At 45.5% G+C, this 24382-nt stretch overlaps 2 protein-coding genes across 2 annotated transcripts in view; one reads left to right on the forward strand and one right to left on the reverse strand.

Moving 5' to 3' along the window:
• Window positions 1–6747: 6747 nt before the first annotated feature.
• Window positions 6748–18693, reverse strand: NDUFAF1 (NADH:ubiquinone oxidoreductase complex assembly factor 1). The gene is made up of 5 exons (XM_054971042.1): window positions 18188–18693; window positions 16549–17133; window positions 11962–12147; window positions 10530–10604; window positions 6748–7237 (listed from the first exon to the last, which is right to left on the reverse strand). Exons 2-5 carry the CDS (start codon window positions 17038–17040, stop codon window positions 7100–7102), a joined length of 891 nt encoding a protein of 296 aa, XP_054827017.1. The 5' UTR covers window positions 17041–17133; window positions 18188–18693; the 3' UTR covers window positions 6748–7099.
• Window positions 18694–18743: 50 nt separating this feature from the next.
• The window catches only part of RTF1 (RTF1 homolog, Paf1/RNA polymerase II complex component), a 44211-nt gene continuing 38572 nt past the window's right edge, over window positions 18744–24382 (forward strand). Inside the window, 2 exon segments of the mRNA XM_054971041.1 lie at window positions 18744–18883; window positions 18885–18984. Coding sequence (XP_054827016.1) covers window positions 18759–18883; window positions 18885–18984 — 225 coding nt within the window. The 5' untranslated portion in view covers window positions 18744–18758.

Below are 24382 nucleotides of genomic sequence, written 5' to 3' on the forward strand. Positions count from 1 at the left end.
CTTCAGGTCCTACTACTTAACTACAGCAGATGCTTGTGTTTTGTCTTTGATTCCATCAATTTCTCTAGTGGTCCGGAGTGGGGCAGTCATCACTAGTGGGTAGCTCCTCCTCCAACTCTTTCGCAGGGGCCGGACAAAAACTTGCGATCCTTTGGGGGAGGGGCTCCCAGGAGTCCCCAGTTTTTTCCGGCCCTGCTCGGCAGGCGGACACGGACTCTTGAGCTCTGAAGAGCTGCGATCTTACAACTTGAAGGACAATCGTTCAGGCGCGGGCTCGCTGGGGAAAGGAAGGCTCAGTCCTCCACCCCCCCCCCCCGGCCGGATTGGCTGACGGCGGCGAAGCGGCCGCGAAAGCGAGCACAGGACCGACGATCCTAGCTTGCTAGGACCCGGTTCCTGTAGAGGCTTGGAAAAAAGCGGCGGGGATCGACGCTGCGCGCGCGCGCGCGCGCGTTCCTCAAAAGCCAAGGAGCTTCAGGACGGCGGAGGCCTCTTAAAATCGCGCCAAACGCACGGAGCGGTGAGTAAAACCCCGCGGAGAGGTTTTTAGCCTCAGAGAAGCGGGGGGGGGGGGACGATTGAACCAGGAGGGCTTTTCCTTAGAGCCTGGGTGGTTATGAGTGAAATAGGGGAAAACGGAGTGGCTCTAGAAGCTACAGGGTCCCCTCTGTGTTTGGAATGGGTAGACCTGTTGCTGACTTGGAGATTAGGAAAATGCAGACGTTTTTTTCTCTAATTCCCGCCCACGCTTACTTTCACTTTAGGAGGAAGGTTTTTTGGCGGGAATGGCGTCCCAGGCCAGTAACAAAGAAAAGCAAGTGGAGTCAGACTCTAATTCTATGCACTCCCCAGAAAGATTATCACAGCATCACTCTATCCAAGGGGGGCCCTCAGGAAGTAGTGACCCTGACCTTGCAGGTCCCGAGGCCAAAGCAAATATCCTGGCCTGGCTGCAGGCAGAAATTAAAAAAGGAATTGATACTGCTGTTAAGGACCTTAAAGGCCATTCAGCTAAACACAAAAGAGAGAGAAAAGAACCTAGCTCATCTAAAGGGAAGAGGAAACTACAGTCTTCCACACAAATTAAAGCAAAAAAGAGAAAGCCCAGAGAGTGGCCAGATGATCTATCCAGTGAGTCAGAGGAATCCCAGGGGAGTTCAGATTTATCTACTCAATCATCAGGGAGTGAAGAAGGGGAATTATCAGAGGAAGAGGAGGTGGATATGGATAAAATTCAACCTAGGCTCTTCCCACCTGATATGTATTCTAAATTACTGGCAAAGGTACTAAGAACCCTAGAAATACCTACAGCGGCCTCAGAAAAGTCAGGGACATCAACCCCCTACCCTCAAGGACTAGAGAGAGCGCTTCCAAAGATGGGGCCCAAATCATCAGGGGTGCCTCTACCTGCAATTTTCCATGAAGTACTGAGGACGGAGTGGGATAACCCGGCAAAGCCAAAACTCTATCAATCCATCTTCCACAAGTTTTACTCCCTAGGTCCAGATGATGCAAAGAAAATCAAACTCCCTATGGTAGACGATCCGGTCACTAGCCTAGCGACCACCTCGGTACTTCCTATGGACGCGGAGGGCATGCCAAAGGATCCCTCCGATAAGAAAATTGAGCAGGCCCTGCGCAGAGACTTTGAGGCATCTGCGGCTTCCCTGAGATCATCGGCTACTGGGTCTTTGTTTGCGAGGGCAGCATACACCTGGGCCTCGGACTTAGCAGCAGCTGGCAGGGAAGTGCCGAAGGAGATAAAGAATGAGGTCAAAAAGATAGCCCTGGCAGCGGCCTTCGCAGCGGACGCCACCCTAGACTCCTTCCAGATGTCCTCCAGGGCTATGGGTTTCAATGTCGCGGCAAGACGTAACACGTGGCTGAGGAATTGGGACGCAGACCCCCCAGCTCGCAGCAAGGTGGCAGCGATACCATATTCGGGAGAGAAGCTGTTTGGCGATGCCCTGGACAAGTACCTGGTAGAAAATGCAGAAAAGAAGAAAGTTCTTCCTTCGAAGAAGAAAGACCCCAAGTATAAATGGAAACAGTCCTTTCGGGATCTCAAAAGACCGTCCAGACAACAAACGGACAGACCGTTTAAAAGCCGATGGCAACCTAGACACAGATCAGACAACAGATCTTTTGCCTTCAGGAAGTCTTCCTTCCAGCCCAAAGCTCAGAAGAAAAATAACCAAGCATGACTACTTGCACCCCGGGACGGTGGAGCAAGTTGGGGGACGCCTTCAAACCTTCGCGTCACAATGGGCAAGGACTGTATCAGACCAATGGGTACTGGAAACAGTATCCACGGGCTATTCCTTGGAATTGGAGGAAACACCTCGCAGACGCTTCATCCAAGTATTTCGAAACCGGTCTCAGACGAAGCACTGGGAAATAAAAGAAGCCATCAGTCATCTTTTGCAGATCAAGGCGATAGAACCTGTGCCACAACGGGACAGGAGGCAGGGCGTGTACTCAATATTCTTCACCGTTCCGAAGAAGAATGGAGAAGTCAGGGCCATTCTAGACCTCAAATGGCTGAATTTACACATAAGATCCAGAAAATTCAAAATGGAGACGATGAAGTCTACCACGGCGGCCATTCAGCAGGGGGACTTCCTTGCATCTATAGATCTGTCAGAGGCCTATTTACACATCCCTATTCGACGAGACCACAGAAAATACCTGCGTTTCGCCTACAATGGGAGGCACTATCAGTACAGAGCCCTTCCCTTCGGCCTGAAATCATCTCCGAGGGTATTTACCAAAGTACTGGTCACCTTGGTGGCCTTCCTCAGAGTCCAAGGTATAGCCCTGTCGCCTTACCTCGACGACATACTGATAAAGGCCCCATCCTTTCAATCAGCGGAGATGGCGGTTACAACGACGATCAGCTGTCTGGAGAGTCATGGCTTTATCATAAACCGCCAGAAAAGCATCCTTATACCCTCACAGAAAATTGTTCACCTGGGTATGATAGTGGACACGGTTGTGGGAAAAACCTATGTGTCCCAGGAAAGGCGGATAAAACTTCTCTCACTGGTGAGGGAGATACTAGCAAAACAAAGAGTGGAGATTTCGCAACTGGCCAAGCTTCAAGGCATGATGGTCTCTTGCCAGGATGCTCTACAGTGGGCCAGGTTTCATACCAGACCTCTGCAGAGGTTCCTGCGTCCCCATCAAACGGCCATAGCTCATCGGTGGCACAGACTTGTGGAAGTTCCCCAAACATTATCCAGGGAACTGGGATGGTGGCTGGTCCCAGCCAGGTTCACGGAGGGCTCTCCGCTCAGGGAACCAACCAGAATAGTAATGACAACGGATGCAAGCCTGACGGGGTGGGGAGCACACACCAAGGACAGGATGACACAGGGAGTGTGGCTCCACGAAGAAAGAGAGGCCAGCATAAATTTATTGGAACTCAAGGCGGTGAGAAACGGGTTGCTGGAGTTCACAGACGATCTAAGGGACAAGGATGTCCTGGTGAACACCGACAACATGACAACAAAGGCCTACATAAACAGGCAAGGAGGCACGAGGTCCAAACATCTGATGGCAGTGGCGAACGAGATATTCTTCTGGGCAGAAAGAAACATCAGGTCACTAAAGGCAAGCCACATAGCAGGACAGAAAAACGTAGTGGCAGATTGGCTGAGCCGAAACACAGTGGACCAGGCGGAATGGACACTGAACAAACAGGTTTTCTCCCTGATCTGCCACAGATTTGGTACCCCAAAAATGGATCTATTTGCCACACTAGCCAACAGGAGGTTACCACAATTCTTCTCGAGATTCAGAGAACAGGGTGCGAAGGGAACGGATGCACTAAGCCAGGAGTGGCCACGAACGCTCCTATACGCCTTCCCTCCGATGAAACTCATACCCAAGGTGCTACAGAAGGTCCTGGAACAAAGGGCGACTGTTATCCTGATCGCACCATTCTGGCCAAGGAGGCCATGGTTCCAGGACCTAATGAGACTGTCTTCTTCGGATCCGTGGACTCTGCCACTCAGAGAGGACCTGTTGTCCCAAGGGGAGATCCAGCACCCGAATCCGGCATCGTTGAAGCTGACGGCCTGGTGTTTGAACATGGACAGCTTAGAGAGTTAGGTTACTCCGAAAAGGTGATTACCACCATGTTGGCTTCACGGAAGGGTTCTACTAACAGAAGCTACTACAAGACTTGGAGATCGTTCGCAACTTGGTGTGACCGTAGAGGCCAGGACCCCACTTCGGCACCGGTGAAACAGATTCTCCTTTTTCTACAGGATGGACTGGAAAAAGGACTAAGTACTAGTACCCTCAAGCGACAAGTAGCGGCAATCTCGGCCATCAGAGGTTCCAAGTCTGGTGCCTCTCTCACCTCACACCCGCATGTGAAAAGATTCCTGAGGGGGACCATGCTGCTAAACCCACCTCGAGTCCATCGTTTCCCGACATGGAACCTTAACATAGTGCTAAAGGCTCTCACCAAGGAGCCCTTCGAACCAATGGCTACCTGCTCTCTAAAGATTTTGACTCTCAAGACTATCTTCCTAGTAGGGCTGACTTCGGCTAGGAGGGTTTCAGAGTTAGGGGCCCTCTCAGTGAATGGGGAGCTGTGTGTTTTCCACCAGGACAGGGTAGTCTTGAGGACAGACCCGGCTTTCATACCGAAAGTTAATTCTTCCTTTCATAGGGGGGAAGACATTGTTCTGCCTTCTTTCTGTGCCAACCCCAAACATCAGAAGGAAAAGGAATGGCATAAGTTAGATGTCAGAAGGGCCCTTAGCTTCTATTTAGATAGAACGAACTCCTTCCGTAAGGTGGAGGGCATGTTTGTCTCCTTCAAAAGTGGTTCTATGGGGGAGAAGGTTTCCCCTTCTACACTGAGCAGGTGGATTAGGGAGTGTATTGAGTTGGCTTACAAGTCCAGGAACCTTTCGCCCCCGGAGGGGATTAAGGCTCACTCCCTCAGAGGGGCGGCCACTTCGGCCGCTTATAGATCTTTCCCCTCGTTAGAGAAGATATGCAAGGCAGCAACCTGGAAGTCTGTGCATACGTTCACCAAACACTATAGAATAGATCAGTTGGCTTCTGCGGAGGCGGCTTTTGGCAGGAGGGTGTTACAACAGGTTCTAGACTAGAAGAATACCCACCCTGAGGGAAAAACTGCTAGACGTATATCCCACTAGTGATGACTGCCCCACTCCGGACCACTAGAGAATGGAAGATTTGTACTCACCGTGAAGCTTCCTTTCTTGGTGGTCCAGGAGTGGGGCAGTCAGTATCCCGCCCTACATTTACACACAAAAAAAAAAAAAAAAAAAAAAAAACCAGAAAAAAGAAGAAAGAAAAGGGAATTGGGAGTTCAGTATATCTGAGGTTAAGATATTGTTTCAATATGGGGGTTTTCCACAGTTGAGGTTTTCCGTTGGATGGATCATGTTGATCAGTTGTTACTTTAGTTCTGTATAACAGGAAGAGGCCGAATGTTATGGAACCGTGGTGAAGTGGACGGGGCTTGAAAAGGAACTGAGGACTCCTGGGAGCCCCTCCCCCAAAGGATCGCAAGTTTTTGTCCGGCCCCTGCGAAAGAGTTGGAGGAGGAGCTACCCACTAGTGATGACTGCCCCACTCCTGGACCACCAAGAAAGGAAGCTTCACGGTGAGTACAAATCTTCCATTCCTGGGCAACGGCATTTCATTTTTCTTCATTCTAAACAGGTCCTTGAAAAGGAAGAGCACACAGCTCTCCCAGCAAATGACCTTTGGAGACAAGCCACAGATACTATTTTCTTTCTCTTTATTGTGGGGACAGGCCCTTTTTTAGAAGTATGTTGGCTGGGGGCACCTTGTTCAGGGACTCAAAAGTACTGGAGGTCCTTGGAAGGAAGAATGGCAAATGCATCCTTTTAGCATGGTTAGTCACAGTAAGAAAATGAAATGAATGCAGACAGGGTGGTCTTATCTTAATGCTGGTGGCTAGCCAGTGCTCTCCTGGCTAGGCAACCCCTTGACAGTTATTTTAGGAATCAGTAGAGAAAAGTGCACCTGTGCAGAGGTACCTATGGGGGTGGTTCATAAAATTGGGGGTCTTTGGGTAAGAGGAAGGACTGTTGTGCACATCTGGTGCCATCTTTATAAACAGCTGCCCTGGGCCCTCATATGCATTCCCCATTGAAAGTATGGTCTCAAAACCCAGAAGCCAAAAACCCACAGATCTGAACCTTGAACTGATAATGTCCTACCCAGAAATAAACAATCACAGTACCTCTGCTGAAAGCCCAGATCCAAGATAACATTTTTTTCTCACCACACCTCTCTACTTAGCAGACCTCCAACGCCCCTATCCTGCTGTTTCTGATGGGCAGGTCCTCTTTCTTCTAGGAACAACATTTCAGGTGTCATTTGGTCTGCTGTGGATGGTGAAGCTTAATTCCACTGACAGAAATCCCTTCTTGCAGCAGAGGTTTTATGAGAGATCCAAACCACATAAGTTTAAAAGGAATTAACAGTAAGCCACAACAAGACATCACTGCCCTTGCAAATATTTCCCCATAAATGTCTTAACTTAGTTTAAAGTAAGATAAGTTTAACCGGGCAAAACAAAATAGGTTGGATGCATTTACAAGAGTTAACCTTTGTGTGCAGGTGAGAAAAAAAAGCATTCAATTTAATTTCCACCTCTCACCCTTATTAACAAGCCAGTAAAACACTGGAGTGATCACCTTCAAAGAAAGTCATATTCTGAGCTCATTCTAAAGCTTTCAGATAGAAGATTCCATTTATTTGACACAATACATACACCATTCTAATTACAATTGAATAAGGATGAATCTGATGCACTAAGCTAATAACAAAGGTGCCTCAAACTAATTCAACCAGTACAGTTTTATGTCTTACGCTGAGCTAAACTCTACTGGGGTGGTCCTAAATCATTTCAAAGGACTGAGTTTTCCTGATGGCTGCTTTTGCTCAGACTAATCTCTTTCAGTCAGATTAGATTTCCGTACAGGGACTGCAGCAGAGTGCAGCAGTATAAACATCCACCTCCTACAGGACAAATGTAAAAGCTTCCATACTCCAGATGAATAACTTCCCTCCAGGTGCTGTTCTACTTAGGATTTTTTTCATATATCTCATAGGCACATTCTTCTATATGTGCTCTGTCTCTGGCCAATCCAATGAAGTCGATCTCCAGCTGGAATGGACCATCTACTTTGTCACCTAAAGTGAATCCAAGAGTACTGATCTGTTTAAAAAAGACAAAGTTACTTTTAATTAATGCAGGTTTTATTCCTCTAAAAAATTTACTACTAACTGCAACAGTCAATCAATTATGAATTCTTAGGTTTAATGTTATGGAACCCTAAACTAAGATTCCCCCATACACATCTAAATAAAGTGGCCTTAACACCATCGACTAAACACTAGTTTAGATCCAAAGTCCTGTAGATATAAGAAGGTATTTTTGTTCACTGGATGAAGTGTTGTCATATACATGCCACTGTTCATGCATGGTACTGCTGAAGGGTTCCCTGATTTTCAGAAGTGACTTGGAGGTTATAAAAGACTGCTATGGGGAAGACTTTTGTGTACATCTGACCATAAATACTACTTTCATAAAGTGAAGCTGAAAACTTCCAAGACTGCCTCTGATTTACTTTTATGCATTATCTCAGTTTAACATTACAAATGCATTTCCCCCCGTGATTGCATCTCTGGGCATCTGGTGCATTCTCTCTCACTAACTCACACACCTCTTTGTTTCCACGCTGAAAATCAAAATAATGTTTTCTTTTTATGCTGTGGTCTGCTTGCAGTACAACTGGAGACTGAATCCTGTTCTCTTAGAGCTTCCTTCATTTGGTACACAGCACATGCCCCAGCTTCTCTTCCCTTGGGTCTACTAGCTGCCCATATCACTGGATCTTTCACACCTGTGTCAAATTCTTTGTTGGCTCTCAGGACTCTGAACTTGCTTTCTTCTTCTGACCTGTCTTTTCTCTCACACACAAATATACCTGCTCCGGTCAGGTGACTTGCTCACAATCCTGTGGGAGAGTAATTTCTCACTGAGACTTGCTAACTGTCCCACTGTGAAATGCCATATTATTCTTTTAATAAATTTCTATTTATGGTTACTGTTTGGGCTCTCTGATTACTTTACTCCATTTAAGCCTTGGGCTAGTGCTTCATCAGCCAATCAAGTAGTGTTTTAGGTTTACTGGACCCTGAGAAGCTCAGCCAGGGGTTAAAATCTAAGCCAGCAGTTATATAGTCCACAGCTGAGAGAGAGAGAGAGGCAGTTTTTCCACATTTGGGCTTCCAAAATCAATTGTTAAGAATTTTGGTTCATTGTCCATCTTCTATGTAGTCCCACATGGAACTGCGCATGCGCAGGCCTGCCAAACAGCAAAACAGGAACTGTTTGGCAGGTCTGCGCATGCACAGTCCCATGTGGGACTGCACAGAAGACATCAATGAACAACAGTTACTGGTAAGTGCAACTCTGTTTTCTCACTGAACAGAAGAACTATATTCACAAAGACACAAGCCTCAGAAGCCAAAAGTGTCTGGCGACATGTGGTAACAATGAATACAGAGAAGCAGAAATTGTCACTGATACCAGAACACAATTCTGTGACTATTTACTGTATAATACCACAGCTTAAAAAAATGCAAAAACATACTTGATTTCTCACTATATGGAATCAAAAATACACAAAGGTGGACTACCCTGGTCAGGGTACATGTTTTAGGTGTTTTTATTCTTATTGGGGGTTAACTCCCCCCCCTCCATAACCAGTGACATCTGCATGAAAGAAAACAGATGTGTGGAAACTTGTATAGGTGGTGGCAGCTGCAACATCCAAAAGGGCAAAGGTAAGCCAAGAAAAGGGGAGGAGGGAAAACACTATTAAATAAAAATCAGCTTACAGAAGAAAACAGATGGAAGAGTAAGTGGTAATGGGAGGGAAACATGAATAGGTGAGGAAACACCAAGGGGTCTGAGAGACATGAGCTAAGGACAGCTGTGAAAGGGAAGGATGAAGAAAAAAAGGCAGCATGCAAATGACAGAAAACGGAGGGAGATACGAATGAAACAGCTGAATGGTGAGGATGAAAAAAATATGCTGCGAAAGAAAGGGAGGACTGATTGCCCCTGCTCTATGAGTCCTTGCAGGTGCCATTTGTTTTAACTTTTTGGATTAAAATACTGTACTGTGTAAAAATCTAACAGACCTTCCTCTATAATAAAAGGATATTTACGTGCAGACATTACTGTATCTACTGTGGTTGCTAATGCAAGGAATCTAAAATCCATGTTGAGGTATCATAAGATGCTGAATTAAAGAGGGCATCTTCAACTTTGATTTTGACTTTTAGTAACCTAACTTTAGCTTTAGTTTCTAAGAACAGTATACTCCATTTTTTTTAAGATCAACGAAAAGACACAAAACAGTAAAAGCTTTTGAATTTCCCCAAACTCTTCATCAAGAGGGATGTCTAATACAAAAGTGGGGAAAGGGAATATTTCAGGCCATAATGGAAAACTCCCAATCAGCAATTTGTACTCTTGAAAAAGAGGCGTCAGAGGCAACTGTGATGGAGAAGCAGTATATTTATTCTCCTCTTGAAAATATAAAAAAGCCAGCACTGTTCAGGATTTATTTACCTTATAAGGCAGGGCAGAACCAATGTCTATTTTACATATCTCACACTGCTTATTTTTCAGTTGGATTATTAATACGTCACTTGCCCCATCTACTGCACTGCCTACTGGATGGTCTACATTGGAACTGAATGGAGAGCCTTAGACCTCTAAATGAAGTCAAACTCCATCCACCTTTTAAAAACAGCTTCTAGCAGTTTCCACTAGTTCCAGATCTACTTCTAAACTGTACTAGCCCTGCTGCTACTGGCCTGGAAAGGAACAGGTCTCTGTTCAGGAAAGCAGATGCAGTGTCCTCAGATGTGCTACATGGGTCCAACCAAGATGGTACCGATAGAAGGTGTTCATATGTGGAGGGAAAGGTACATGCCTTTGAGTACCAGGGTCCATTTCCATAGAAGTGAATATACAAATTACAGATGGTTGACTTCTATCAAATAAAAAAAGATTTCCTCTGCAAAAAAGATTTCCACAAGGGGGTCAACAAGATTTGGGTTGGCTTAGTAGCAGCCTATTAGGTGATCCCCCCACCCCTCACCCCCACTGCCAACAGTTGTCTTGTCAAGGGTTCTGTTAGAAGTTAATGAAGAAACAAGATGGATTCATAATTCTTCTACTTCTTCTCAAAAGTTTAACACAACGTGGAACAAGATCTCTCTCACAGATATCTGTATACATAGAACTGGAAGGGGAGGGAGCAGATCTTGGTTTTGAGTAAAAACCACACACACCTCCGAGAAGTCTGAGGACAGCAGGGCTAGGCAGGAGTGATGACCAGAAGAGGATGCACAGTTGCCACAAGCAAGCAATTTATGCTCTCCTGTCTTCACTCTCAGATTGCCTTTAGGCTATTAATTATAACCCTTACCTTGTCTACCCACAGTGCATGTTGCTGATCCTGGATTCTGCCCCGGCTTGAGAAAAAGAACTTAGAAAACGGAATCTGTCAATAAGAAATTATAAGCAAGCAGATTTTAGGTTACCAGTAACAAGCATCATTGTAAAAGTCATATATTTATCTTCTGCTTTTCAGTGGTGCTAGCTTTGAATGTAAGAACTTGAGCCTTGCTGGATTACAAACTAAGAGTCTAATCCAACATCCTGTCGCACAGTGCCCAATCAGTTACTCTGGCAGGCCAACAACAGAGCACATAAACTGAGGCCTTCCCATGACATTGCCTCCTGGCACTCGTGTTCAGTGGTATTCAGAGGTTTGATGCCTCTAAATGCAGAGGTTCCCTTTAGTTACCATGGCTAGGAGCTGCTGATAGACTCCTATCTAATTCCCCAATCTATGGCTATAAGAAGTTTACATACACAAGTGAGGTGACTATGTCAGCCTCAATTGATTACTGTTCATGCTTGATTCCTAAATTAATTTAAACTAAAAACACAATTACATACAAGACCAGAACAAAACATTAGCAAGCCAGTGAATCACAGGGTGCCTAGAGTGTTCTCCCAGAAAGAATTGTTACCTAAACTAGGCAAATGCCATAGCAATCTGCAAGACAGGGCCATATATTCACTCAATATAATAGCACTATGTTTGTGATTCCCATTTTGTAATATGGGGTTACAGTCTATCAGCTTTTCTGGTACTGCAATAGAGAGGAGGGCCTGATCTTGCCTAACTGCCTCTTCACAGCAGCTCCCATCCCACTTTTTCTGGTCTGCGTGGATCCCATAATCACCAGCACACAACCTTCTCAGGAATCAAAGGGGTCCTCTCCCCACAGAACCACCATAAAAGTTTGTAGGACCCAATTTGATTACAATACCTATGAATAACAATAGAGTATGACAGTTAACACTAGAGTTCTTCACCCTATTTATTTACTCCATAAGCACAAATAAGATTCATTTCTACCCTAAGCAATGAGTTTCAAAATACAGCCACAACAGCTCTATGCATCCATGAAGAGTGACAAGTGGTCACTTGCCAATATAACTTATATTGTAAATGGTTGGCTGAAGTTACCAGAAAGAAAATGCAATTGATCAGATGTACAGCGATGCCGCAGCTGTACTGTTTCTTTCTAGATCTCAAGCTCTTAAAACTTACACAAGATTTTGAGAGCTACGGCAGAAAGACCCAGAAAGTATTTATATTTTCTCCTCCTTTGGCAGTAACAAAACATCAATTTGGAATTATGTTTGCTGTGCATTATATCTGGTTTCATTTAATTTTACAACAATGCAAAGCAGTAAATGTTAATAAATTTCACTCAACACACACAATCAAGCTAGGGATACTTGATTCATATATCATCAACAACATCATGGAAATATTATATTACCTTGATTTCCTCCCAGTATGGACCCCCTCGGGTAAACATAAAGTAATTATAGAGATCATCCTTTTGATGAGAGTAGTACGGGTCTGTATAGATGTTTATCATCCAAGGTCTACCATCACCACGAATTCTCAGGTGCAGACAATTGAACTTTGACCAATTGTAAGGCCACTTTCGATCAAAAGAAATCTAACAAAATAAGCAACATTGCATTCAACATGTTACCAACTGCAAAATTCAGATAAACTCAACTCCCTCCACTTGGGAACTGAGTTCGCAGGACTTTAATAAAAGTTTTCAGAGTGCCTTCACAGCATATTAAACTAAGATGAGAATCTTAGTTTGTGCTCCTTTCTCCTTCTTTCATAAGCCCTATTGCTGTGACTAATGAACTGTCTCTAAACATTCATATTTTACATTCCACGAGATCCTTACGATCCGATTCACCATCCTATTGCCCTGCACGAGATCAAAGAGCATTGCATGGAGTCCCATCCATATTTGGTTACTCTGCTGTTGCCAGTACTGGTACTGAGACTGGAAGTACTGCTTCAACAGTAGCATTCTGTTTTCTGACTGAGGATGTCTGCATCTGATCCAATCATTTAGAGAGGCTCCTGCCAGAAACAGAGTGGTTCAAAGGCAGCAGGGTTCACTTATACCAGGACGTGGATGTCTGTCCTGGTGGAAGGGAACACTAACACAGCACACCTGAAGTGCAATAAGCAATAATCTAGAATGGTATATTTAGTTTATATCACTGTAGTATACAAATTCAGAATATTCCACAATGGGCAGCATTTATTCTCTCCAAAACAAAGTTCCTCTTAGAATAAACATACAAAGGATGTTTATGTTAAAGCAATTTTAAAACAATTTACATATAAATCTAAAATAGCATTTAAAACAGTATTAAAATATTTCACAACACAAACACAATAAAAGGAACAGAAGAGGGTCAGTAACAGCTACTGAGGGTGTGACAGATGAAACAAAAAAATCTTCACCAGCTAGTGGTAGACAGCAATAGAGAGGAACAGACATTTCCCTGGGGAGGGTGGTGCCGCAAACAAGAAGGCCGTTTCTCGGATTGCCACCCATCTGGCCTCAGATGGCAAGAGCACCCAAAGCAGGGCCTCTGAAGATAACCAGAGTGAATGAGCAGGTTCATCTGGGAGAAGGTGGTATGTTTTAACTTGTTAGTTGCTTTGGTGGCCCTTGTGAGTGCAGAAAGGTAGAATATGTTCATAAAATAAACATACAAGTAAGAGGAAGGATGGTTTCTAAATAAGGTGAAGATAAGAAAGTTACACCATAACTGTTACACGCATCTGACGAAGAGAACTGTGATTCTTGAAAGCTTATGCTACAGTAAAGTTGGTTAGTCTTAAAAGTGCTACTGGACTCTTTTTGATTTTGCTACTACAGACTAACATGGCTAACTCCTCTGGTTCCATAAAAATAATGGCATACTCCACAGGCACCTGTGCAAAAGGAAAAGCCAAATGCTCCTCCTCAAGAGCAGCCCTGCCTGAAAGGCCCAGTGGAGCACAGGATGCTGGCTACAGCTGCAATCGGTCATCTCCTTCCCCAGTGGCAGACAACATCTCCAAGCACCCTATCACAGCTCCCCCCCAGTACTACATAAACCCCAGCCAGGCCACCCTATGGTTCATTAGGTAGGAAAGGCGGCACAGGACTGTCTCAGAGCTCCCTGTCATACAAACTTACAGCACAGCATTGCATTTTGGTGTCAAGAAAAGCACAGAGTGGACATTTAGCACTACTGGAGGAGCACTTAACACTAACACCCAAGGCGGGGAGCAAAGTCCATATCAAGTGCCTGATGTGTCTCATTTCAGAACCCTGACAGGTACCCCATCTCTGGAGGCTGAACTTGAAAGGGTGATCACACACTGACTGGTAAACAGGGGGTGGGAATACAGTAGCTCCAGGTTGGGAGTGCTCACCTGCATTCCTCATTCCTCTTGCATGAGGCCAAGCACCACTTTCACAATGTTGGCTCCCAGAACCATGGCCAGTGGGGTGTGCATATGGGGGTGGTCCCAGCCAGCCTCTTCTGGCACCATGGCACATGTCATGCACTGGGGGATACTCTCAAGGAGATGTCCCTGGAAGGGTTGCCTATGATGGGAAGGGCAGGGATGCTTGCAGCCCCAACTGGATGTTAGTACACTCCCACGGGTTTGACTAACAACCACCAAAGTCCCCTTGCAGGTTATCTGACTCTGGAGTCCCAGCTCGGGAAGGGGCAAGGGAGCACTGACTGGTAGGAAGGAGGAGGGGCAACGGCTACCCCAATCACTGATTTGTGCCACCTTCCCCCCCCCTCACCTGAATCCTCCCAAAAACCAGCCTCTGCAGGTTAGGCTTGCCAGTGAGGGGGGTCAGTGGCAGCAACTGCCTGCCACAGAGACAGTTGGCCAGAAAACTGGTCTTGATGCAGCCATGGGGCAGGGGAGGGAGTTACCCATTTGGAGACTCTGTTCAGACTCCCTCAGCCAGGACCCCTGCTGGCAGAGGATACAGCACGGCTGCAGGTTGCGTTGACAGGGTGTTCGTAACTGGAGTGCGCTCGGCCCCTTGGTTTCTCCTTCACTAGATAAAACCATTCCGATGCACAGCACATTCTCACCAGAGGGTCATGCATCACCAGTTGTGGCCTGGACCTGTGACAATGGAACTGCTGCAGCTGCTCCCACCCATGAACACCCTCCCAGAATGTAGCAGACTGGGCTGGGGCTCGGACAGGGCTCTTGCCACACATGTCTGTTTCCCTTGCAAACAGGTCACAACTCATCAAGGAGACCAAGGAGCACGGCTGTTCCAGCCCCTGGTGATCCTCCTCGAGTGCCATTCAAGTCCAGCCCAGGGAACTGTTCCCCAAGGCAGCCTGCATCCCAACCTCACCAGGCAAGATGAGGAATGCTTTTTGCGGCTCTGACTGCTGCGCAAACTGCCACTGCTCCCTTTCCAGCTGAGGGACATTGGCAAGTTACATGTCCAGGCAACATCATCACCATTTCCAGTTTAATAAAATGTGTTGAAAAACAACAACCTGCCTGTCTGGTCGATTGTCCTTAGGTGACAGTTCCCCCTCCCCCCTTGGGATGTCATGTCACACATGTTGTGTCACACATGCTGGCAAATGATCCCTGGCTCAGAGCTGGGATGGATGGGGTGGGCTCTGCTGCCAGAAGGAGCAGGTGTCCTGTGGCACCTCGGGGTCCACCCAGCTTCCCTGCCCCCTTCCCCCCCCTCAACGTAACTTCAGGCAGAGGGTTGGGAATTGTAGTGTGGCCTGTGTATGTCTGGCAAGGCTGGGGTGGGGCATCACTGAGGACTCTCATTCTCTGACGGACAGAGCTGCTGGCATCTGATAAGCCAGGCAAATGACAGCTGCAAGCAGGAGAAAGGGGGAGGGTTGCTGCTGGGAGGAGAGGGCTAAGAGCGACATCTTGGGATCTCTGGGGCTCCTCCTCTGGGGGGGGGATGTACCACCCTCCTTTTCACTGTTTGCAGAAGTGGAAAAGAGCAAAATCCAGTAGCACCTATAAGCCTCACATAATTAGTGGTAGGGTATGAGCTTCTGTGAGCCATAGCTCGGTTCTCCACGGTTTGCAGAGGCAAGAATTGACGTGGGGAATCTGGCCGGGGGGGGCATGGCCCCCGGAGCAGGTTCCCTGGTCCCATAGGCCATCACTCCATTCTGGGGGGTGTTATCCCGGGACAGGAGCATGGCTCCACCCTGCATTCTCCTTACACCTATTCAATGACTGATCTTGGGTGCTGTGTCCCTCTTCACTCTTTGCAGTGGTTTTGGTACCACTTTTCAGGGAGAAGGAACCTGTTTCTCGTGGCAGGGAGGGGGATTTGTAGGCGCAGGGCTGCAGCCACTGGCCTGGCCCTCATCAGAAATGGGGGTTGGACAGGCAAGAGCGTGGGTGACCCGTCTGCCCCTTTGATATTACCTTTGTTCTCCTTGCCCCAGCAGGGATGCCTGCTCCCTGACCAAAGGGGGTGTTGGTGGGCAGCAGAGATTGCAGCCTCCCCATTGGCTGTGCTGCTGCTCACCACTCCTGTGCCTTTCAGGGGAGTGGTGTGGTCATTGGCTGCTGCAGGCAGGGTTGTCAGGGGAATGGCAGCCAGGTGCTCTTGGCGAGAGCCACACCTCGTCATGCATGGGCACTAGTGTGGGCTCTCCTGTGAGTCCACTGAGAGTGGCGGAGCAGTGCGGCTTTTATGTCAATGCGCAAGCTCAGACACCAAGTTGGGCCTTGGGATTGGGCTGTCTGTTTTTCTGATATAGTTTTCCTAATAATATAGAAATTGAGATGATAAGGTTTCATTTTCAGGGAGGCTGCCATCTCAGTTACAATTTGTCTGTGTTAGAGCAAACAAGAGTCAGATAGACAGGCCACCAAGCTATTTTTTAGAGTATCAATCCATTTTCCCTTCTCATGCTTTCAAAAAAAAAAACACCCCTCACTAAAACCTATAATTCCAGACGAGGCTTAACTATCAGAATCCCAGTGCCCAGTGAATATTATAATAATACGCTGTACTCACACGTCGTGGCTTTGATCTCATAGAGCAGTATCCACTGTATCTTGTCTCTCCATCTCGAGGTACTTGAGTATTGAGAGTCCCATACAACAGAGCAGACTGGTTATTTTTACTTAGTTTAAGATACACTTCGCTTTTCCCTCCAATTTCAGCATCACAGGAGATCACCCACTTTTTCAAGTCTTCTTCACTGCGAAACTGCCAAGCCACTCTTGTCTTTTCCAGCATGTATTCCTCTAATGAACGTTCCTCTGGCCCTCTCAGATGATCGCCTACCTCTTTTATTAAGCGTCCAAAGTGTGTCTTGATCCCTTCTATTCCTTTCTGAAAACTGAAGTTAATCTTTGCCCATGGTGGGATCCTGTCAGATGGTGTTCCTGGTCTTTTATAGCTGCTATATTGTATCTGGCTGCAATTATCAACAAGAGCTCTAAATAAGGGATATAAGCCATTTTGCCAGTGACACTTATTAAGCACCTTGAGTGATAAAGCCATAACAACAGAAAATTAGGACTTGCTTCAACAAACAAGCTCTTCTTATTGAAGTAAAACTGATGTCTCTTTCTGGTTGAGGTCACTTGCTTTCATCTGTAAAAATAAGAAATTATACAAATGTGAAAATTACTTACTGGATTAATCCATTCTCTCAAACCAAATGAAGCTTGCACTTAATGTAATTACTTAAGGAACATTATTAGTGTTATTGCATAAGGATAATCCCTGCCTCCTAAAATATTTCCCAAATCCACAAGTATCAGGGTTTGTTTTTAGTAAAAGAACAGATAACTCATGTGGTAACATATTCAATTGTACTTCTTTCATTATTTGGAATATGTGCTACTATGAAGAAAAAATAAATTCAGTTATACAATCAGAAGCAGATACTCCATTTGTATCTGAAGAGAAAGATAACACATAGAACTCATTCAGGTCCATAACAGGTTGCTCTGAAATGTACATACTCCAAGCTTGCTAAAAAGCAGTCATGACAACAGCAATATTACCTCCTTTGTTTAGTTCTCTCAAACAATGGTCAAAGTGCTAAACAACTACAATATAAAAACAGAGAGAAAAGCTTTAATAGGGGCACATAAAAATATCATGCTAGCGTTAATCCACTATTAAAGTGAGATCCTTCCATACAGCTACAGATTTCTAACAAAATAATTCACATCAGATGGATTACTGCATAAAAGATGTACAAGTCAGGCTCTCTTTTCCATCTTAGCCAATGGCACTATCAGGTTTTTAGCCTATTAGCAACACACTATAGTTTACTTTCTTTAAAAACAGGCGTCAGAGTTTAAATCTACCAAAGACTTCACAGCTCAGACGTTTTATTTGCTAGTCTTCACACAGTCCAGGGCCAACTCCACTCTTTAAAAACTGCTTCCAATGCTGGATCTTGGTAAGCTGGTTAAAACCAGTTATCTTAAATCGTCTTAAGTAAAGAATATTTAACAAGAAACTAGGAAAAGCTACACATCGAAGAACTGGCGAGGCTGCCAACAGGTCACCTTCCAGGGGACCAGACAACATGGGACCCCAAACAGACCTTGTGGCCAGAACCCGAAGGGCCAGTTCACCCGTTATTTCCCCTTTACGTTCTCCAAGTCACTCGCTTCTCACATACCAGCCTCACCTGCTTGCTCTGATGTTTCGAGACTGCATGGCACCGGCGAGTCCGACGCTGAAAGTCTTTCGGGCGCCTACAGCGACTTTGTCCAACCCCCTTCCACCTCCGCCCATCAAGGTGGAAACAAGAACCCCGTGCCGAAGGGTCCGTTTGGCTTGCAGCCCCCAGCCCGACTCAGCTTCGCCACAACGAAACCCTGCCTGATGCTCTTTAGGCTTTTTTATAGGAGAGAAGATGGGGCGGACCCGCGTTCTCTAAGGGCTATCTTTCCCAGTAAACCGTCACCGCAGGCCAGCCTCTTCAAGAACCCACGCGGGCTCGAAGGCCCGGCCTTTCCGACGGCTGTTCCAACTGAGACCTGGCCCCAGACACGTTCTCACGACGAGACTTGCACCCCTACTGATAGCAGCAAAGGGGCGTTCTGTTCCCTTCCAGACAGAGCTCCCCTCCTCCCCCAAGCAGCTTTCTACAGCCAGAGGCCCCAGCCGCGCCTCCACTCGCCTGGCGCTCCTTCTCCGCCCCGCCTGTTAGGGCAGGTCCAAGACGGTGACGAGGTGGGCGGGGCAGCACATGGCGCATGCTCGGTGCCCTTTGTGTCCCGGGTTGGTTGGCTGGCGGGCGGCTGGCTTGGCGAAGGCCCGGCCGCTTTGAGCGCCGCACCGGCCGCAACGCGGGTCCCGCCGTGAGGCTCAGCGAAGTCGGTCGGCGGCGGGGCCGGCTCCGCCATGGTGAAGAAGCGGAAAGGCCGTGTCCTCATTGACTCCGACACCGAAGACAGCGGCAGCGAAGAGAACCTGGACCAGGTGGGCAGCGCCAGCGCGCTGGGCCCAAGCGGAACTCCCCCGGCCCCCGCGGGGCTGGCCCTCACGGGGGCTGCCGTGCCTGTGGGAGGGCGAGGGGCACGCGCGCGCGCGCGCGCGTGCGGGGGGATGGGGGCCCCTGGAAGAGGCGGGGCGGCGGCGCACGGGACGGTGCGGGGGCAGGTGCGGGATGCCTCGGCGGTGGGGGTCCTGGGGAGGAGGCGCTGGCGCTGGCCGGCAGAGATGGGGGCAGTGACGCCTAGCAGGTGGAGAAGGGGAGGCGGGTCGGGATGCGTCGGGGGTCCCGCCTGAGCAGGCCCTCGAAGACCTGGCCTTGGTGGTGCTGAGTGGTTCTTGGGAGGGACTGGAACTGTTGCCGCCAGTGATCCCTCGTTTCGCTGAAGCTCGGCTCAGAGAGGTGTTGCCATGTGATGTCAAGTTTGGCTTCGAAGTAAAAAGGACGACCGTCGTTGTGATGCCAGCCGGATGGAACATTCTCCAGTGGGCTGTTGTCCTCTTGTGAAGATCTACCCTGGTGTGTTGTATCCAGAGTTACGTTGAGCATCTCACTTGGGCCTTCGCAGTTAGATCTTTTAAACAGTAGTGTATACACAGCTCTCCATGTACATGTGTTGCCTTTAAAGTGTTTCTTAAGCATTCTAGCACTGCTGGTGAGCATCTTGTAAATTTGTCCTGGCTTTTTGCATGGTGCAGTCATTGCCTCTTAGTTGTGAGAGCTCAAGTCTGTTTCCCTGTGACACTGACCCTTTAATATGTTCGTTGCTGGTTTCCCTGCTAGTTCTGTTTCTTGCCCACTTGCACCTGGAGACTTCTGCAGTGTGTTGAGTCCTGCCACTTGGAAATCATTTGTTTGGCAGTAATTCTGTTAGAAGTGGGTTCAAAATTTATATGCATAGTAAAGACCATTGACAGAAACGGAAATGCATGTAAACAAAGAATGCCTGGATATGTAAGTAACCGTGTTAGTTGCTTTCACACATGCTGGATAATAAACTTAAGCAGTTGAATGCAAGTGGATTTTCCTGTTTCACACAGTAATACCCAGTTGCAAAGTAGATTGAAAATGCACTATTCAGCATGTGTGAAAGCCTGTAGCAACAAAATAAAACAACTCCAGTGGGATATTATAAATCTGGTTAATGGATTAAAACCCCACACGTCTGATGGAATTAATTTAATTCTTTAAAGTGCCACTGAACTGTTTTATTTCTCTTAAACGTTTAACCTTAAGATCTTCGGCTACATGTGCTAAAGAAGATTTTTATATTATGGTTGTAGATCATACATGAACCTGGAAAAGCAGAGCTTAAAGTTTATTTTCTCTTTATTTAAACAATGTCTGTCTTAACTTTCCTGTTTAGTCCAAGGCAGGTTACAAACAAGACCACAGAGCCAGACAACATAGTTGAAGCATAGTACCAAACTGTGCAATAAAGCCATAAGTTCCAAATCCCAGTTCATTTGGCAGCCTGTCAGGGAAAAGTCAGTTCAGCTCTATTCAGGATGTACAGAAGTCTATTGGAGTTTATGCCTTGCTGCCCACCTCTGGGTGACTTCCACAATAACATTATTCAAAAAGCCTAGGGAAAGATTGGACAAAGTGGACTATTGTGGGGGTGGGGGGGGGGGGTGGGAAGAGACTGAGATAAACTGACTACCTGCCTTAAATGTTTCTGTTAAATTTTGCAGCCCAAAGTTGTTAAGCAGAGGTGCCAAGCTTATGCAAAAGATATTTTAAAAGTTTGTGGAAGCTGATAGAGTGAGGCTGAAATCTTATATACAATTTACTGCAAGTAAATCCTATTAAACACAGATGGACTTACTTCTAAGTAAACATGCATAGTATTCGCCTGGGAAGAGAGAGGTGAAACAAAAAGACAGAAAAGGGAGGATCTAGTGGACAGAAAAGAACTTGTATCTCAAATATCCACTGAAAAGCACAGTTAAGAACAGAACACTTAATACTGTTGTTAAGCAATCAAAATTGTTTGGGTTCATGTATTTTTCTTGTTCATAGACATTATTTAATTGTGCCTTAGCTCTGTTCGTATGATGTAGAATAGCACTTGTCTTTCAAAGACCACTCTTCTACCTCTCCTCACATTCAAAACCCATCTGAAGAGATCTGTGTATTCTAAATAAGCATAAACAAAGAGCTCATTCTATTACATATATGATAGTTTTCCAGTTCAATCTATGTTTATATGGACCTGCTGATCATCTGTCATCATTAAGAGAGGTGTTACTGTAGCAGGGCCTTCTTGTCTATTGTACCCCCTGCAAGCAAACCTATTAGTTTACAAGCCTCCAGGCTTCTAGAAGGCATTACAAGATATTTTATATAGCCTCGTGTTTTGAAGATTGACTGTGACAATAGATGTTTAAAAATATTTTAACATAAAATAGTGGTTATTACTACTCTGATAATTCATTTTCTTATATTTTATTTTTCTGTTAACTATTTTAGTCTCATGTGATAAGATAGATAATATCGTTTATTGTGGTATATTTACTAAATTAAGTAAACCTTCATAGCACATGTGACCAAGGTGACTAAGAGAAAATAGGAGAGCTAATTATAGATGGCCTATGGATGGACGTCTGCTGGAACAAGTGCAATTCTATAAGTATTTGGGTATTGTATTCTTCTGGTAAATGGACTGCACATCTCCAGCATGCAAAAACAAATGCTAAGTAATCTCCTTGAGCAATTACTCAATTCTCTTATGTCAAACATGAATGTAACATTCCTGCAGCGGTTCATGCCTACATGAACATAGTGCCTCATCTATTTTATGGAATATCAATATGGCTTGATGGATACAATCCATGCATAGATAGGAAGGATGCAGCCTCACAGACCTGATAAGGAGGGCTTTAAACTAAATCCTGTAAGAGAGGGAGATAAAAAACCCCAAAAACCATATGATCCCAATTACTGGAAATAAGAGAACTAATGATGAGCAGGAAGGGGCACATATGCTGGGTCCCATTAATTTGCATGTAAGGACAGAAATGAAACATTTGGGGCAGAATTGTAGATTCCAATGTCTCTGCACAATATGGGAAACATACAGGAGGAACTTGATGTCTTAATATAGGAAGAGGACTATGACCTAACAAGCTTTACTAAAATTTGATGGGATGAGACATGCACAACTGGAATATTAAGATTGAGGGGTACAACTTGTTTAAAAGGAATAGTCCAGTAAGGAAGGAGTGAGGAGCAGTGTTATATATCAAGGATGTATGTGCTTGTGAGGAAATACATGAATCTGAGCAAGGAGACCCTCTGTGTAAAAAGAAAAAGTAATAATAGTGATATGATGGTGGGAGTCTGCTATAAACCATCAAGCTTGGATAATACAATCAATCAATCAAGTACCTTTAATGGCATACAAGGATAATACACTCCTAGACCAGATAACAAAATTTTTAGAGATGGGACATAGTAGTCATGGGAGATTTCAATTATCCTGCTAGCTGTTGGAAGTCAAACTCTGCTAAAACTGAAGGTTTAATAAATTCCTGACTTGTCTTGTTGACAACTTCTTCTTCCAGAGGGTGGAGGAGGAAACAAGGGGGTCGGCTATTTTGGACCTGACTCTCACCAACAAGGGGGTCGGCTATTTTGGACCTGACTCTCTCCAACAGGGAGGAACTGGTTGATGAAGTAAAAGTTCATCATCCTGGGAGGTAATGACCATATAATTTTGGAAATTAAGGTCTTGGGTAAGAGAAAAGCTTAATGTGGTCAGACATATAGGTTAGATTTTTAAAAAAACTAATTTTGACAAGCTCAAAGTTATGTTGGATAGAATCTCATGGTCAGACATTCTCAAGGAGAAAGGAGTTCAAGATGGGTTGGAGTTCTTAAAAGTGAGATATTGAAGGCACAAACAAACTCTTCCAATGAGAAAGAAGAATAAAAGGAACCTAAAGAAGCTCCATAAAGAGCTCTCTAAAGATCTGAGAATTAAAAAAGACATATTTAAGAAATGGAAAGAGGGTCATATAACCAAGGATGAATATAAAGAAATTGCCAGTGCTTGCAGAGTGTTAGAAAGGCTAGAGCTCAGTATGAGCATAGGCTAGCTAGAGATGCTAAACACAACAAAAAAGGGTTCTTTGGTTAAGTTTGGAGTAAAAAAAAAGAATAAAGAAATTGGCAACCCACTGCAGAGAGAAGAAAGTGGAATTTTTACAGGTGATAAAGAGAGGGCAGATCTGCCCAGTTCCTACTTTGCCTTGATCTTCTCTTGCAAAGGAAACTTCTCAACCTGTCAAAAAGAGAAAACATGATGAAGGAAAGGAATTGCTGCCTAGTATAGACATAGGGGTGGTATGTAAACATTTTGCTTCTTTAAATGAAATCAAGTCCTCAGGCTCAGATGACTTGCATCCTAGGGTACTAAAGGAATTTGCTGATATAATTATGGAGCCTGCGTATCATCTTTGAGCATTCTTGGAGAACAGGTGAAGAGACAGAAAATTGGAGGTGGGCAAGAAGGGGAAAAAGGAGGAGCCGGGTAACTATAGACTTGTTAGCTGGATAACCATACCTGGAAAGGTTTTGGAACAAATCGTCAAACAGTCCTTTTTGAGCATTTAGAAAAGACGGCAGTGACTACTGAGAGCCAGCATGGGTTCCTCATGAACAAGTTGTGTCAGAGTCAGACTAACCTTATCTTCTTTTTTGAGAGAGTTACTACTTGGTTGGATCAGAGGAATGCTGTGGACATAGTTTATCTTGATTCAGGAAGGCTTTTGATAAGGTTCCACATAATATTCTTGTTGATAGGTTGGTAAAATGTGGTTTGAATCCTACTACAGTTAGGTGATTTTATAACTGGTTGACAGATCGCACCCAAAGAGTACTTGTAAATGGTTCTTCATCCTCTTGGAGAGGAGTGACAAGTGAAGTGCTACAGGGATCTGTCCTGGGCCCTGTGTTGTTCAGCATTTTCGTAAATGAAGGAATAAAGGGAATGCTCATTAAATTTGCAGATGATACTAAATTGGTAGCCCTGACCTGGATAGCCCAGGTGACTGGGATCTCATCAGATCTCAGAAGCTAAGCAGCATCGGCCTTGGTTAGGAATTGGATGGGAGACCTCCAACAAAGATCAGGGTTGCAGATACAGGCAATGGTGAACCACCTCTGTTAGTCTCTTGCCATGAAAACCCCACCAGAGGTCGTCACATGTTGGCTATGACTTGACAGCAGTCTCCACCACCACCACCACCACTACTACTACTAAATTGGAAGTGGTAGCAAATGCAGTAGAAGACAGAATCAAAATACAGGATGATCTTGACAGGCTGGAAAACTGGGCTAAAACTAACAAAATGAATTTCAGTAGAGATAAATGTAGAATTC

This window comes from Eublepharis macularius, chromosome 2 (genome assembly GCF_028583425.1).
Source record: "Eublepharis macularius isolate TG4126 chromosome 2, MPM_Emac_v1.0, whole genome shotgun sequence".
In the NCBI taxonomy this organism is placed as follows: domain Eukaryota; kingdom Metazoa; phylum Chordata; class Lepidosauria; order Squamata; family Eublepharidae; genus Eublepharis; species Eublepharis macularius.

Excerpts from the sequence above, each read along its gene's own strand:
- NDUFAF1 (XM_054971042.1), bottom strand. The coding sequence starts at position 17,040 with ATGGCTTTATCACTCAAGGTGCTTAATAAGTGTCACTGGCAAAATGGC. Across the intron at positions 12,148-16,548 it reads TGAGATCAAAGCCACGACGT|ATTTCTTTTGATCGAAAGTG; the intron begins GTGAGTACAGCG and ends TTATTTTGTTAG. Across the intron at positions 10,605-11,961 it reads CATACTGGGAGGAAATCAAG|ATTCCGTTTTCTAAGTTCTT; the intron begins GTAATATAATAT and ends TCTTATTGACAG.